Genomic DNA, 16,855 nt, shown 5'->3' on the forward strand with positions numbered 1-16,855 from the left:
TCACACCTGCTCGAATGGCTGTTATCAAAAAGACAAGAGATAAGAAATGCTGGCTAGGATATGGTAAAAATGTAATTGTCCATCAATGGATGAATGGATAAAGAACTTGTGAGATGTACACACACGCACACACACACACACACCACACACACACACACACACATTGGAATATTATTTGGCCATAAAAAGAATGATTTTTTTCCATTTGTGACAACATATATGGACCTTAAGGACATTATGCCAAGTGAATTAATAAGTGAATTAAGTCATACAGAGAAAAATAGATACCTAAGATCTCATTTACATGTGGAGTTTAAAAAAAAAAGCTCATAGATACTGAGAAAAAATTGGGAGATTTCCTGAAGAGGGGGTGAGGGATGGGCAAAATGAGTGAAGAGCATCAAAAGGCATAAACGTCCATTTATAAAATAGTAAGTTATGGGGATGTAATGTATAGTATGTATAGCTAATAATATCTGCATATCTGAAAGTTCCTAATAAAATAGATCTTAAAAGTTCACATCATAGGAAAAAACATTTTGGAACCGTATGCTGCAGATGTTAACTAGACCTATGGTGGTGGCCCTTTTACAGTATATACAAATACTGAATCATTATGCTATATACCTATAACTAATACAATGTCATATGTCAATTATACCTCAATTAAAAAAAGATAAAAGAAAAACTAATCAAAAATCTTAAGCAGGAGATTGATACAATTTGATTTATGTTTTTAAAAGGTAATAAGTTGGTTAAAATGAACAAATCAGGAGACTATAGCTGCTGGAGACGATGTGGAGAAATGGGAACCCTCTTGCACTGTTGGTGGGAATGCAAACTGGTGCAGCCTCTATGGAAAACAGTGTGAAAGTTCTTCAAAAAATTAAAAATAGATCTACCCTATGACCCAGCAATAACACTGCTAGGAATTTACCCAAGGGATACAGGAGTGCTGATGCATAGGGGCACTTGTACCCCAGTGTTTATAGCAGCACTTTCAGCAATAGCCAAAGTATGAAAAGAGCCTAAATGTCCCTCAACTGATGAATGGATAAAAAAATTGTGGTTTACATACACAATGGAATACTACGTGGCAATGAGAAAGATGGAAATATGGCCTTTTGTAGCAACGTGGATGGAACTGGAGAGTGTTATGCTAAGTGAAATAAGCCATACAGAGAAAGACAGTACCATATGTTTTCACTCTTATGTGGATCCTGAGAAACTTAACAGAAACCCATGGGGGAGAGGAAGGAAAAAAAAAAAAAAAGAGGTTAGAGTGGGAGAGAGCCAAAGCATAAGAGACTGTTAAAAACTGAGAACAAACTGAGGGTTGATGGGGGGTGGGAGGGAGGGGAGGGTGGGTGATGGGTATTGAGGAAGGCACCTTTTGGGATGAGCACTGGGTGTTGTATGGAAACCGATTTGACAATAAATTTCATATTTTAAAAAAAAGGTAAAAAGGTCCTAGCCTCATTAGATTTTTGGTATTAACTCCTTTGTTTCTATAAGATGAATTAGGAACTTTCTGAACAGTTTAGAAAGTAGTTCTCAGGTTTTGGTACATGTCAGAATCACCGGGAAAATGAACAAAGAATATACAAACCGAGGCTTGTTGAAGGACAGCAGGGTGTGTGTCGCTGGTTTTATCACCAAGTTTCCTGAGTGATTCTTATTCATACCAAAGTTTGAAACCACTAGATTAGAATCTAATCATCAGTTACATAAAATTTAGATAAAATGTGGCTGTGAGCTCATAAGCTCCTGATGAAATTTTTAATCTTAGTCTTTTAATCGTCTTTAGGTTTATTCTGTGTTAATTGATCTATTTAACAAAACTATAAAACAACCATAGTTATTAATATAAAAGCAAAAATTATAAATATTAGTCAATAGATTCCAGCAATATATCAAAGAATAATATGTGATGATGCAGAGTAGTTTTCCAGTAAACTAATGTGCAACATCAATAAAATATGTAAACATTATCCATTACATCAACAAACTGCAGGAGAAAACCTGCATAACAGATGTAATAATAGATGCTGAGAAGCATTTGATAAAATTTGCCAGAAATTCCTATCAAATGCTTCAAAGTAGTATTATTAGTTATTTGAATGAAATAGTTAATTTAGAAAGGTAGAAATAAATTCTGCATTATAATTAATTTGGGGGATAAAAATAGGAATAAAAATGAGATTGGTCAGGTTAAAGACAGAATATTAAGAGAGGAATTGGGACCAGTAAATACAAACAAATATTTAAAGAAGTGTTATAAATTAAAGAAAAATATTGGTGTGTTAGCTAAAAGAAGAGAAACTGTTAACTGTTTTATTTGTTTTTAATATAGAATAACATGTATTTCCTGATGAAAATTGATAATGTGAGCTTGGTTTTTTATTGTCACATCCTTGAGTGGGTGAGTGGTAATGTACACAGAGTTCTAATGTTAGATTGGAGCACCATTTCATTCTTACTAACATCAAGGAAAGTAGAGAATATTATTACAAATTCCAAGTTCAATATTTGATAAAATGACAAAAGTTTGTGGACTTTCTCCCCTGATTTGTTCTATTTTGTCTGTGAAATATGAGTCAGCAAAGTAACCAATCAAAAGTGGAAAGGCATGATGAAGTTTGGAGATTTATGAAATTAAAGTGACAGCATTCCCTATTGTGTATTCCTTCTAGTTGTAAACAGATTACTTGTTCATTTCAATTTAACCAGGTTCGAGGCTTTTCCAGGGAGACCATTAAAGGGAAAAAATGGCAAGTGAGTTGAGGATGTTTGCAAAGGAGTGACAATGCAATAATGGGGAACCATAATATACATGGTTTGTAAGGAAGAGTGGAGTACATTTTGGAGGTTAATGCAACAGTGATATAATTAATGGATAAAAATCTTGGTGGCATAAAATAAGGAAGACTGGAAATAAGGAAAAAGATTGGTGTACAAAAAAAAAACGTAGTTTAAGATTGTAAGGCTTGAATATTAGAGTATGGAAGAGTGATATTATAGTAGCAGTCAATTATAATGTATAATTATAGAAGCTGATGGCTGAGGCAGGTTGATGAATAGCATTATTGGAGTTGAAAAGTCAAGGAAATGAAAAAAGAATTGAAATGAACATTTTAGTAAACATTAAAATTATGATTCAAGTGTTATTAGAAAGTGGGCAGTGACCAATGTGTTAAACTTTCAGGCAAAAAGCAGGGAAAATGCAAATTGCTTTACATTATTTCTGTTCCTGTATCATGGCACTTTGGAGTGTAGCAAAGTATAACTTTCTACCCCTTGAATTAGAGGCTGGACATTGTTACTCTTTTTGGATGTCTTTAGCAATCATGATATAAGGAAAGGCTTATAAATCACTTACAACTTGAATGTTGTCCATTCTTGCGGTTTTGAAGGACCTTGTCAATGCTACTAGCATTGTAAACAACCCCCCAAAAAATAAAAATAAAAAACTATAGGACTTTTTTCAGACTGACAAGTCACCATGTGCAGCAGAGATTAAACATACCAGCTAAGACACCTGTGGATCAGCCAACCTCATGTATATTTAGTACCTTGCTAAAGACAGGTAAGTGATACCAGTATAGCAAGAGAAAATCTTGCTGAGATCAGAATAAATTTTAAAATTGTGAGCTGAATAAATAGTTGGAGTTTTTTTTTTAACTACTAAATTTTTTGGAGTACCTTGTTATGCAACAAAGGCAAACCAATGCACAAAAAGTGATTTAAGAATTTATTAATAACAAGAAATAAAAATAAGAATATATGAAAATATCTAACTTACAGACAGTGAAATAAAATACCTAGCAAATGTGTAAAACCTATAGGAAGAAGAGTTCATAAATTACTGGGGAATTAAAGAAATAATTACATCAGGACTTCTGAGATGGTGAAATGATGAGCTCTGTGGATCCTTTCCATGATAAGCAATGATAAAACAAAATTGTCAAAAAACATTTCAAGATTCTAGTAATTGACCAAGGCCATACAAAAATATTAGAAGAATTTATTAAAGAAAAACTGCTAACCTGATGTTGAAAATAGTGAGAATATGTTGCATCTTACCTGAAGCTCTCCCCATCCCCATCTTAAGTTCTGTTGTGTAGTTATTCTACCATGGTTGGTCAAAACATATAAGTCATCAGAAGAAGATGAGATTTTCTGGAGCAGAGAAAAGGCAAAATGCCCTGGGTGCATGCCCAGATACATTGCCCAAAACAGTAGTAATCTCTGTGGCAAATGAACATTAAAAGTCATTATTATAGCTAAAATGAGGTGTGCTTCTCCTAGTTTCTGAAAAAGTTCTCAGAAGACTATCTGGAAATCTAACACGGAGGTGGAGGGAATGCAACAGCCAACATATACAACAAATATGCTGCATCATATATTCTTGATAGTCTGAAATATTCCATGCATACACAACTACAAGTTATCATTCAGGCTCAGGAGACACTGAAAGAGATCCAAGATATCCACAACATCATAGATAAACTTAAGGCATTACTCACTACCAGAAGAGATATGAGAAAGTCCCATGGAATTTAAAACCTCCCTGACTTAAAATACTGTCTAAATATTGGATACTATTCCCAACCCAGAGATAAATCCAGAATGGAACACTTACTAGCTCAATTGTTGGAGGATAGCCTCTTCCTAATAATTGGCTGGCTGGCCACTAAGATATGCTCACCCAAGATACAAACAAACAAACAAAAACAAACAAACAAATAAAAACCCTAGGAAACCTGACCTAAAAATAAAAACGAGAAAAAATAGTAGGTACAAACATCTATGTGCTGCCTACAAGAGACTAACTTTAGACCTAAAGACATCTACAGATTGAGACCGAGAGAATGGAGAAACAGTTATCATACAAATGGATGTCAAAAGAAAGCCAGAGTAGCAATATTTATATCAGACAAAATAGACATTAAAACAAAGACTGTAACAAGAGATAAAGGGAATTGTATAATCATAAAGGGGACAATAAAACACTAAGTTACAACAATTGTAAATATTTATGCCCCCAACATAAACACCCAAATATATAAAACAATTAATAACAAACATAAAGGTACTCGTTGATAATAATACAATAATAGCATGGGACTTAAAAACCCTACCCATATCAACAGATAGATTATCAAAACAGAAAATCAACAAAGAAACAATAGCTTTGAATGACACACTGGACCAGATGGACTTAATAGGTATATTCAGAACATGCCATCCCAAACCAGCATAATACAAAATCTTTTCAGGTGCACATGAAACATCATCCAGAATATATCACATATTCTATTACAAATCAGGCCTCAACAAATACAAAAAGACTGAATCATACTATGTACTTTTTATGACCACATGCTATGAAATGAAGTCAAGCACAAGAAAAAAAATTGGAAAAACCACAAACGCATGGAGATTAAAAAACATGCTAATGAACGGGTCAACAAGGAAAATACATGGAAACAAATGATAATGAAAATGCAAGAGTCCAAAACTTTTGGGATGCAGCAAACGTGGTCCTAAGAGGAAAGCATTTACCAATGCAGGCCTATCCTAAGAAGCAAGAAATTTTTCAAATAAACAAACTAACTTTACACCTAAAGGAGCTAGAAGAAGAATAACAAATGAGGCCTAAAGCCAGTAGAAAGAAGAAAATAGTAAAGAATAAAGCAGAAGTAAATTATATAGAAACTGGGGGAAAAAAACAGAACAATGAAACCAGGAGCTGGTTCTTTAAAAAAATTTATAAAATTAATAGATCTCTAGTGAGACTTAATCAAAAAGAGAGAGAGTGACAAACAGACAGACATAGAAAAAGGAACCAAATAAATAAAATAACAAATGAGAGAGGAAAAATAACAACTAACACCACAGAAATACAAACAATTATAAAAGAATATTATGAAAAACTATATGTCAACAAATTGGACAACCTGGAAGACATTGATAAATTCCAAGACATATATATTACCAAAATGAAAACAAGAGAAATAGAAGACTTGAACAGAACAATAACCAGCAAAAATACTGAGTCAATATTGAAAAATCTCCCAATAAACAAAAGCCCAGGGCCAAATAGCTTCACAGGCAAATTCTACCAATTTGGATGAGTTAATACCTATTCTCAAACTATTCTAAAAAATACAGGAGGAAGGAAAATTTTCAAACTCATTCTATGAGGCCAGCATTACCCTGATATCAAAACCAGACAAAAACTCCACTAAAAAAGAGAACTACAGGCCAACAACCCTGATGAAAATAGGTGCAATAATTCTCAATAAAATACTAGCAAACTGAATCCAGAAATACATTAAAAAAACCAATCACCACAATTGTGGGATTTATTCCTGTGTTGCAAGGGTGTTTCAATATTTGCAAATCAATTAACGTGATATGCCACATTAATAAAAGAAAGGATAAGAATCATATTATTACTTCAATGGATGTAGAAAAAGCATCTGAAGACATTTATTCATGATAAAAACTCTCAACAAAGTAGGCTTGGAGGAAACATACCTCAGCATAATCAAGGCCATTTGTGAAAAATCCACAGCTAATATCTTTTATGAGGAAAAAATGTTCCTATGGTCAGGAACAAGACAGGGATGTCCACTCTCACCACTGTTATTTATCATAGTACTAGAAGACCTTGCCTCAGCAATCAGACAACAAAAAGAAATAAAAACCATCCAAATCAGCAAGGAGGAAGTCAAAATTTAACTATTTGCAAATAACATGATACTCTGTATAGAAAAGTCTAAAAAACTTCATCAAAAAAATTCCTAGAACTGATACATGAATTCAGTAAAGTCCCAGGATACAAAATCAATGTACGGAAATTTGTTGCATTCCTATACACCAATAATTAAGCAGCAGAAAGAGAAATTAAGGAGTTAGTCCCATTTATAATTGCTCCAAATCCAATAAGATACCTAGGAATAAACCTCACCAAAGAAGTGTAAGACCTGTACTCTGAAAACTATAAAATAGTTAATAAAAGAAATTGAAATGGATATAAAGAAATAGAAAGAGGTTCCATACTCATGGATTGGAAGAACAAATATTGTTAAAATGTCTATAGTATACAAGGCAATCTACACGTTTAATGTAATCCTTATCAAAATACCAACAGAATTTTTCACAGAAATAGAACAAACAATCCTAAAACCTGTATGGAACCACAAAAGACCTTGCATAGTCAAAGCAATCATGAAAATGGAAAGCAAAGCTGGAGGCATCACAATTCCAGCATCACAATCATAGCTTCAAGTTATGTTATAAAACTGTAGTGATTAAGACAGTGTGGTACTGGCACAAAAACAGACACATAGATCAATAGAACAGAATAGGGTGTCCAGAAATAAACTCACAACTTCACAACTTAATCTTCAACAAAGCAGGAAAGAATATCCAATGGGGAAAAAAAGTCTCTTCAACAAATGCTGTTGGGAAAACAGAACAGCAACATGCAAAAGAATGAAACTGGACCACTTTCTTATACCATACACAAAAAATAAATTCAAAATGGATTAAAGACCTAAATGTGAGACCAGAAACCATAAAAATCCTAGAGAAGAATATAGGCAGTAACCTCTTTGACACTGACCACAGCAACTTCTTTCTCGATATGTCTCCTGAGGCTGGGTAAACAAAAGCAAAAATAAACTATGGGACTAATTAAATATTATTATTTAATTTTAATAAAAATTAAAAGCCTCTGCACAGTGAAAGAAACAATCAACAAAACTATAAGGCAAGTTATGGAATGGGAGAAGATATGCAAAAAAAGTAGTACCCAAAATCTATAAAGAACTTATAAAACTCAGCACCAAAATAAAAAAAAAGAATAATACAATTTAAAAATTGTCAGAAGATATGAATAGATATTTTTCAAGAAGACATCCAGATGGCCAACAGACAAATGAAAAGATGCTCAGCATCATTGATCATCAGGAGACACATCAAAACTGCACTGAAATATCATCTTACACCTATCAGAATGGCTGAAATCAACACAAGAAATAACAGGTGTTGGTGAGGATATGGAAAAAGGAGAACCCTCTTGCACTGTAGGTGGAAATACAAACCAGTGTAGCCACTCTGGAAAAAAGTATGGAGATTCCTCAAAAAGTTAAAAATAAAAAACTGTAGGCAATCTAGCAAATGCACCATGAGGTATTTACCCAAAGAATAAAAATAATAATTCAAAGAGATACATGCATTATCTACAATGGCCAAACTATGGGAACAGCCCAAATGTCCATCAACTGATGAATGACACAATGGAATATCACTTGGCCATAAAAAGGAATGAAATGTTGCTATCTGCAATGATATGATGGAGCTCTCATTGCGCTAAGGAAAATAAGTCAAAGAAAAACAAATACCACACGATTTCACTCATATGTGTAATTTTTGAAACAAACCAAATGAACACAGGGATAAAAAAAGAAAGAGAGAGGCCAAACAAACTATAGAGAAAAAACTGATGGTTACCAGAGTAGAAGTGGGTAGGGAATGGGTTAAATAGGTGATGTGGATTAAGGAGTGAACTTGTGATGAGTATCAGGTGTTGTATGAAGTGTTGAATCACCCTTGAAGTTAATATTACCCTGTATGTTAACTGGAATTTAAATAGAAACTTTATGAAAAGTAAAATAAAGTATACTGAAACAGCTAAGGGAAAAGAACGAACTGAAGGAAATTTTAAAAAAGGAACATGATATATGAAAAAAAATGAGAAAAATAACAAGGATATAGAAATTATTTTAAATTTGAAACAAATTCTGGAGTAGAATAATACAATAAATAAATTGAAAATTAATTAGAAGGGGTCAACAGTAGATTTGAAGAGACATATGAAGTAATCAACAGACTCAAGGGTAGGATAATTGAAATTACTAAGAACCAAAGAGGGGGGTAAAGGGGGACTTATACCACTGTGCAGAATAATATATGAATTGTGGAATCCCTGAAAAAGAATAGAGATTATTTTTGAAGAAACAATGACCAAAAACTTCCCAAATTTGATAAAATACATGAACCTACAAATCCTGGAAGCTCAACAACACTAAGAAGCATAAATCCAAAAACAAACCACAAGACACATTATAATCAAAGACATTGTAATCAAACTGTAAAACCTAAAGACAAATATAGAATACTGAAAGCAGCAAGACAGAAGTAATTAATCACATAGAAGGGATGATAAGATTATCAGTCATTTTCTTCATCAGAAACCTCAGAGGTCAGAAGACATTAGGATAATATATTTAAAGTGTCAAATGCAAAATGGTACAGCCACTCTAGTAGAAATTCTGGCATTTTCTTACAAAATGAAGCAAACTCTTACATATGATCTAGAAATAATACTCCTTGGTATTAACCCAAAGTAGTCATAACTTATGTCCACACAAAAACCTGCACATGGATGTTTTTAGCAGTTTGGTTTACAATTTTGGAAGCTTGGAAGCAACCAAGATATCCTTCAGTATGTGAGTGACTAAATAAACTGTGGTGTATCCAGGCAATAGAATTTTATTCAGTGCTGAAAAGAAATGAGCTATTAAGCCAGGAAAAGGCATGCAGCAAAGTTGAAAACATACACTATATGTTTCAATTACATGACACTCTGAAAAAGCAAAACTTTGGGGACAGTAAAAAGGTCAGGCATTGCCAAGCATTAGGGAAATAGAAAAGATAAATAAAAATTATAAATAAAAATTACTAAGAAACTATTCTAAAGGTAGCAATTATTTTTATTTATATTATTTATATAAAATTAAGAATAAGTTTATAGATATTTTATTTTCAATTTACTGATAGTAGTAATTTAAAATACATTAAAGCAGCGATAAAGCAAAAATTGTCATTTATGGTCATTTGTTAAAAATTTATTCCAACTTTTTTATAAACCTTCATTGTTAAAATAAATGGACGTAAAATAAATTAAAATATACTTACCAAATTTTTTTCAACTACAACATGCATTTCTATATACTGAGAGAACTCTGAGAGTGGCTGAAAAAAATCCACAAACTTTACATCAAAATTGAAGAATTACTTAAATATTTTAATATTTACCACTACTTCATGAATTTGATGTCGTAAAATCTGATTTATATATAAAAAATAGAACCAGATAATATAAACAAAACTTGGCATCACTGAATCATTTTCAGAAATCTTGCCTTTGTCACATCTTTTCTACCTGATCAAATATTTATTTTTTATTTATTTAAAAAAAATGTTTAATCCTTATTTATTTTTGAAAGAGAGACAGAGTGTGAGCAGGGGAGGAGCAGAGAGGGAGGGAGACACAGAATCGAAGCAGGCTCCAGGCCCTCAACTATCAGCACAGAGCCCAACGCGGGGCTCGAACTCAAAAACCATGAGATCATAACCTGAGATGAAGTTGGACGCTCAACCGACTGAGCCACCCAGGCACCCCTACCTGATCAAATATTTAATTCACTCAAGGAAAACTTTCCTCTAATTCCATTGTCCATATTCTCATTGGTACTTGTCTATTCATCTTATTTTCTCTGTTTCTATTTCTCAATTGACTTCCCAATACAAGATGTATGTGTTTAATTAGATTAAAAATCCTATTATACAGTAGTATGTGGTACTATGTTTTTTTTTTCTGTATCCCTAAAAGGTGAGGACACATCTGTGTTTAGAGGAGTGGGATTTCATTTAAAGGATAAAGTTAACTTTTGTATAATTTACCTCAGAAAAATGCTAGCCAATAGAGAATCAAAATAACTAACACTCTTAAATTGGATCATAGAAATCTCAAGATGTATATTCTGGATATGATGTGATCCATGTAGATCATAGTAATTAAATTAGGCATAAATGTGAAGCCTAACGGTGTTTGAAAGCTGGCTTATTTTTATGCGACTCAGATTGTTTCCCAAACATGGGGATACAATAATAATTGTTATAATTACTACCAATAAAATGTTACTTATTTTCATCAGTTTTTATGCAGGAGAAATGCACTGGGGAAAACATGTAAGACAGACATTGCAAGCACTTTAAGACTATAGTGTGGATAACTCAAAATATTTTGTTACTAAAATAGCATATCATCTACATGCACAGGAAAATATTTAGAAGTAGAAAAGGAGGACCAAATTTCAGAAATTGAGGAAAATGTTATCATGCTCATTTTAGTGTGTGCTTTTTCTTCTTTACACTGATATTTAATCCCTTGAAATTTCAAAAGCATTTCGTTTTCATTAAAATGCTTTCCTTAATGCATAAAAAAGAGAATTAAAGAGGAACAACAAATCTGGTATTTAGTGGAGATCAGAAAAGTGACAGTTATATGAATTTAAAGGGAAAAAAAAGTTGAGAAAGGTCAGAAAGACACATTTAGAGATGATTGACTACTCACTTTAAATTCCCCCTCACCTTAAAATTCTCTTTCTTGGCCCAAGTCTTGGAGATTTAAGGGTTTCATTTTAAAAATGCAAGTGAAATCCCCTTATTGTCTAACTGGTTTCTTACTATTACTTCCAAAATTAAGCACCAAATATTGCAAAGAAGTTTTGCTTATAGAACTTTATCATTTTATTAAAGTCCCTAAACAAGAAATGACACTACCTTACCTGAGGATAAAAGTAAACATTTAAATTATTTGAGAGAAATAATACATTAATGGATTGAGTGATTAAAATCTATTTCTTTGTTTTAAGGAAAATAAGTGTTGGCTAACATTCACTGAAATAATCCTTGATCACTGTCTTCTTTGAGATTGAAATTGGTAATATTTAGTTAACAAGAATTTATTTACTCATTTATGGAACAATAAGCTTTCATGCAGAAAAAAATACATAGTCCGTTCTGGCCAAATAAAAGTTCTATACAAAGTTGCATAAATTAATGCCAGGAATTGTTATGTGTTGGAAAAGTTGATAGCTTTGAAAGCAGATAACTTGATTTCAAAAGACCTCTAAAGTTATTTTATTTGATAAGAGAAAGTAGCCATATACAGAGACAAATTTCTTAGTTATGTGTTACATAAAGATGATTCCAACTGCAGGAAAGTTTGCTTTGGTCAGGTAAATACTAGAGAATTGGATCTAAGCAAGAAAATCACATAACACCTCCAGATGATCCAATTCCAATATAGATGGATTAAAGGTTTAAGTTTAAAAGATATCAAAGGTCATTGGTATGAATATTCAGGGAGGGAGAAGGGACATGAAGATAAAATTTGAGAGATAGATACAAACTTACAAACTTACTTAGATATATAGATGATAGATATACATAAATAAGTAGATAGATAATGTGTGTTTGTGTATTTTAACTTGAGTGATCATTAAGTCCAATATGGGATAACTCAGGAAGAAATTTAGAAAGAAAGTGGGAGATCTGTAAATTACAGCAGACAAATCCATGGAAAGGTATATGACAAATAAAAATCTGAAACCTAACAAAGGAAATATCAGTACCTAGAATGTGAGTATATCTATAAGGAAAAGTCAGAAAACATGGGATAGAATGAAAAACAGGAGAGTTTTTTCAGAGAGTAAAGTGAGTCATAAATTACAGGGATTTTTTTTATTGTATTTCACCATTAATATCATACTTAATGGCAATAGACTGAATCCTTTCCTCCTAAGATTGGAACAAGACAAGGATATCTTTTCTCACCTATTCAACATTATACTTGAGGTGTTAACTAGGGCAGTTAGGCAATGAAAAATAAATGAAAGGTATCCTAATTGCAAAGGAAGAACATAAACTGTCTTTATTGAAGATAACATAACCTTATACATAGAAAACTACAAAAACCTCAATAAGATAAGAAACCAATAAGCAATTTAAACAAGTTTGCAGGATACAAAATCAGTATATATAAATCAACAATTTCCAAACACTAATAGTTAGAAACATAACTTTGAAATAAAAATTAAAATTTCAATAATATTTAAATAAAAAATGTAGAAATAAACTTAACAAAAATAGTTTTGATGACAACTTAGAAACTGAACTATACAAAACACTGCAAAAAGAAATTAAAAAACAAAAAGCTATTCAGTGTTCACAGATAGAGTCACTATTATTAAATGGCAATATTTCCCAGGGCAATCTACAAAATCAACATAACACCGTCTGGTTCTTTAAAGGAATTGAAAATAAAATTTAAAATGTATTTGGAAATGAATACTACCCTGAATAGCCGAAACAATCTCATAAAAGAACATCTCTGAAGAGTGTACACTTACTAATTCCAAAACATACTTCAAAGATATAGTGGTTAAACAAATAAAAGTGTGGTTCTAGCATAAGAATAGACATAAAGATAAAACGTAATTGCAATGCAGAAATAGTCCCAAACATTTATGGTCAACTGATCTTTGGCAAGGCGGTGGGGGGGGGGGGGGGGGCGCGGGGAGGGAAGCCATGAAAATTCAGTGGACCAAAGATTAGTTTTTTTTAAAGAAAAAGAATTGGAAAAACTAGATTTCAAATAAAAAATGATGCATTTAGAACACTACCTCACTCCGGACAAAAATTAAATTATATTGGATTATAAATTAAAATGCAAGAAATTAATAAATGTTTTAGAAGAAATATAATAATGAATTTTCTAACTCTGGTATGATGGTTAATTTTATCTGTCAACTTGATTGGGCCATAATACACTGATTTGTAGTTAAACATTATTCTGGATGTTTCTGTGAATGTGATTTCAGATGAGATAAACATTCATAATGGTGGACTTTGAGTAAAACAGACTACGCTCCATAATGGGTAGACCTGATCCAATCACACACACATAAACATATATAGGCATCTTGTTGGTTATGTTTGTCTGAAGAAATATATGCCCTGAAAGAGACCCTTAACTACTGTATTTGCAGAGCTGAGAGTGTTGAAAACCAAACTCATAATCTCATTTATATGAATGGATGAATTATAACACAAATTGAATGTTCAATCTTACAGGTGTCTACTGTTAAAATGTGCGCATTAATTGGGAAGCAATGAGATTCTGAAAATTGGAAAAAAGACATATAGCAAGATTCTGACAAAGCTAGGAGTCACTGATCCCTTAAATCCTGATGAGTCTTCTTTGCCAGTAGAAGCAGCCTCTCTATCCCTGCATAGGAAGATTAACCTTGTCTTTCTTGAGGAAAATGTAATTGCCTCTCCCGAGGCCATTGCCTTAAAAGATGCTGGTGATTCTCCTCAGGACTCTAGGTATATATCTTCAATATTTATGTGAATTTCTTTATATGTTATATGTATCAACATTTTGACATAATAAATATGGAGAAAGGAGTGCATCTGCAGACAATAAAGGTCCAGATCCCAAGAAAAATTGCTACTAACAGTGGAAAATGCCTGTTTGGAGTTCTAGAGAATTGAATGACTAGTTTTGAGGCTTACAATATAAGTCATGAAGTTTCTGGTACATCTACCTATAATGTATATTAATGTAAATAATTTGTGCATTAGAAAAATATAGTTTATATTGTTGCATAGCAATAATCATAGTTTACTCAATTAATCACCTACCTCTATACTTTGTATTTTATAGGGCATTTCTCTTGATTCAATACCCTTCTCAGCATATAAAGAAACACCTTTATGCTTATGTTTTACTTCATAAATCACGTGTTCAAAACCTATTGAAGGCTCCAAGGGCTCAATCCCATAACTCACATTTTCAAACTGTAGTAAACCCCTACAAATTCCAAAAATAAGTAAATAAATAAAATAATGCATTTTTAAAGTCAATAAAATAAATAACAAAATTATACTGGAACAGTTTTTTTTTAACAGTATGTAGATTATTTTGAGTCTTGGTCTTAGATGGTAAAGTAGGAAAAAGTTACTGAATATCCACAAACTTACTGAATGGCACAGAATAGTAACATTATTGATATTCATCTAGCAATTAATATTTCATAGTCTATAAATATCTCAAAAATATTAATTCAGGATTGGGTAGGAGATATTACAAGAATTTCCATACTGTGCTTTTCCACTGACAATTTCCCACAATAAGTCATGCCTCATTTTAGAACCCCTGAATATAATTTTAAAAATTTAAAAACTTTAAGACAATATTATACTTTGTAATTATCAAATTATATAACACAACCTGAGTCCAGCACATGTGCTAATGGTCACCATAGAATTTGGATAACCTTCAATAAACCCTCGGTAGTAGCAAAAATTCTGAAAAATAAAGATAAAATACGTAGACCTCTATTAGAATAATTCACGTTAAAGGAACTATTTTCAAATATTTAAAACATATATGTTTATTTGTGTGTATGTGTCAAATATTGTTTCCGAAACAGATTTATAAGATTATTAAATAAGCATTTGGCTCAACTGAACAAAAAGTTCCCAAGTTCAAAGAGAATTAAGTACACTTCCATATTTTTCCTGTTATAAATTAAACCTAACATTTGTAGTCATTAGGATCAAAGTAAAATAATAAAAAATTTATTTTTTCACCCTCTTGACTTAAGTTTGCAAGATAGAGGTAAAAAAAATAAATCCAAAAGAGCATTTTTTTCTTTTCAAAATTACTTGAGTGTAATGGCAGAACAGCTTGCATTAACTCTGTCACTAATAGGGGCGCCTGGGTGGCTCGGTTGGTTACACGTCCGACTTCGGCTCAGGTCATGACCTCACGGTCTGTGAGTTGGAGCCCCACGTGGGGCTCTGTGCTGACAGCTCAGAGCCTGGAGCCTGTTTCAGATTCTGTGTCTCCCTCTCTCTCTGCCCCTCCCCTGTTCATGCTCTGCCTCTATCTGTCTCAAAAATAAATAAACGTTAAAAAAAATTTAAAAAAAAAAAGAAAAAAAACCTCTCTCACTAATAACGAATATAAACTTCGGAAAAATAATGTTTTAACTACATCTACGAAGGCAGGCAGGTAAAGGTGGGAGCAGGGAATCCACACTAGAAAGAAGAAAACTGCATTTTCTGATATTTGCATTTGTGTGTGTTTTCACCTGAGAGCACTCCCCAACACAGGGCAGTGTAAAGTAGCTAATGTTGCAACAACAACAACAACAATAACAAATTACTGACCAGATTTGACAGTTTCTAAAAACTGGGATGTGATATATTCAGGGAAGGAGGAGGCAGAGTGAGGTCTTAAAACAGGGTGCTATTAACCAACTTCAGTGTAGGTTATTTACTTACATCTAAATTGAGACTATATGAAAGAAATCTCAAGTAGTTTAGCAGAAACTAAGACCAGAAAAACTGGAAGAACTAAGGAGAGATTTTTGGCTGTCTCCAAACACAAGAGAGTAGAGGTTGGAAACTCACTCCAGTCAATTGTCTGAGAGAGCGAGAATTAAGAAAGTCACAAGCTCCACAATGTATCATTGAATATAGCCAAGGTATGATTTTAAAATATTGTGTATGTAAACAAAAGAAAAATGTGCTCCATAGTTATGAGAAAATTCCAAAAGAGAACTGACCCTGAAACAACCAAGCATTTTGCAATTATTTTTAAAATAAAGGAATTACAACAGATATTAAAAATGTGATCAAGAATATAGAGGAAAATTTGGACACAATAAGGAGATTCAGCAGAGAAATACAGGTTATAAAAATGCCAGGTCTAAATTTTAGAACAAAAAATATATTTAAAATGAAATATACCAGGTAGAACTTAATGCACATTGGAGAGGCAAGAGAAAAGGTTTAAAAAATACTTAGAATATGGACCTGTAGAAGTGATCAAATATGAGAGAAAGCTGAGAAAAAAAGCTTTAAAAATTAAATATAGTTGCAGCAACCAGTGGGACAATGTATCTAACATATGTTTAATTGG

The 16,855-nt window shown here is 32.5% G+C and overlaps 1 protein-coding gene across 6 annotated transcripts in view; it reads right to left on the bottom strand.

The window, feature by feature from the left end:
• ADAM2 (ADAM metallopeptidase domain 2) overlaps positions 1-16,855 on the bottom strand; it is a 134,459-nt gene that overhangs the window by 92,300 nt on the left and 25,304 nt on the right. For 5 of the 6 annotated variants that reach the window (XR_006216641.1, XM_007097058.2, XM_042983403.1 and 2 more), the window contains 3 exons: positions 15,158-15,234; positions 14,569-14,737; positions 9,991-10,047 (listed from right to left, as the gene is read on the bottom strand). Coding sequence is in view for 5 of the 6 variants with exons in the window: in XM_007097058.2 (XP_007097120.2) it covers positions 9,991-10,047; positions 14,569-14,737; positions 15,158-15,234 (303 nt within the window). In the remaining variant the exon portion in view is untranslated. The remainder of the gene's footprint in view (positions 1-9,990; positions 10,048-14,568; positions 14,738-15,157; positions 15,235-16,855) is intronic. The other variant, XM_042983401.1, reaches the window with a different exon arrangement.

The sequence above is a fragment of the Panthera tigris genome, chromosome B1, assembly GCF_018350195.1.
Source record: "Panthera tigris isolate Pti1 chromosome B1, P.tigris_Pti1_mat1.1, whole genome shotgun sequence".
NCBI lineage: Eukaryota > Metazoa > Chordata > Mammalia > Carnivora > Felidae > Panthera > Panthera tigris.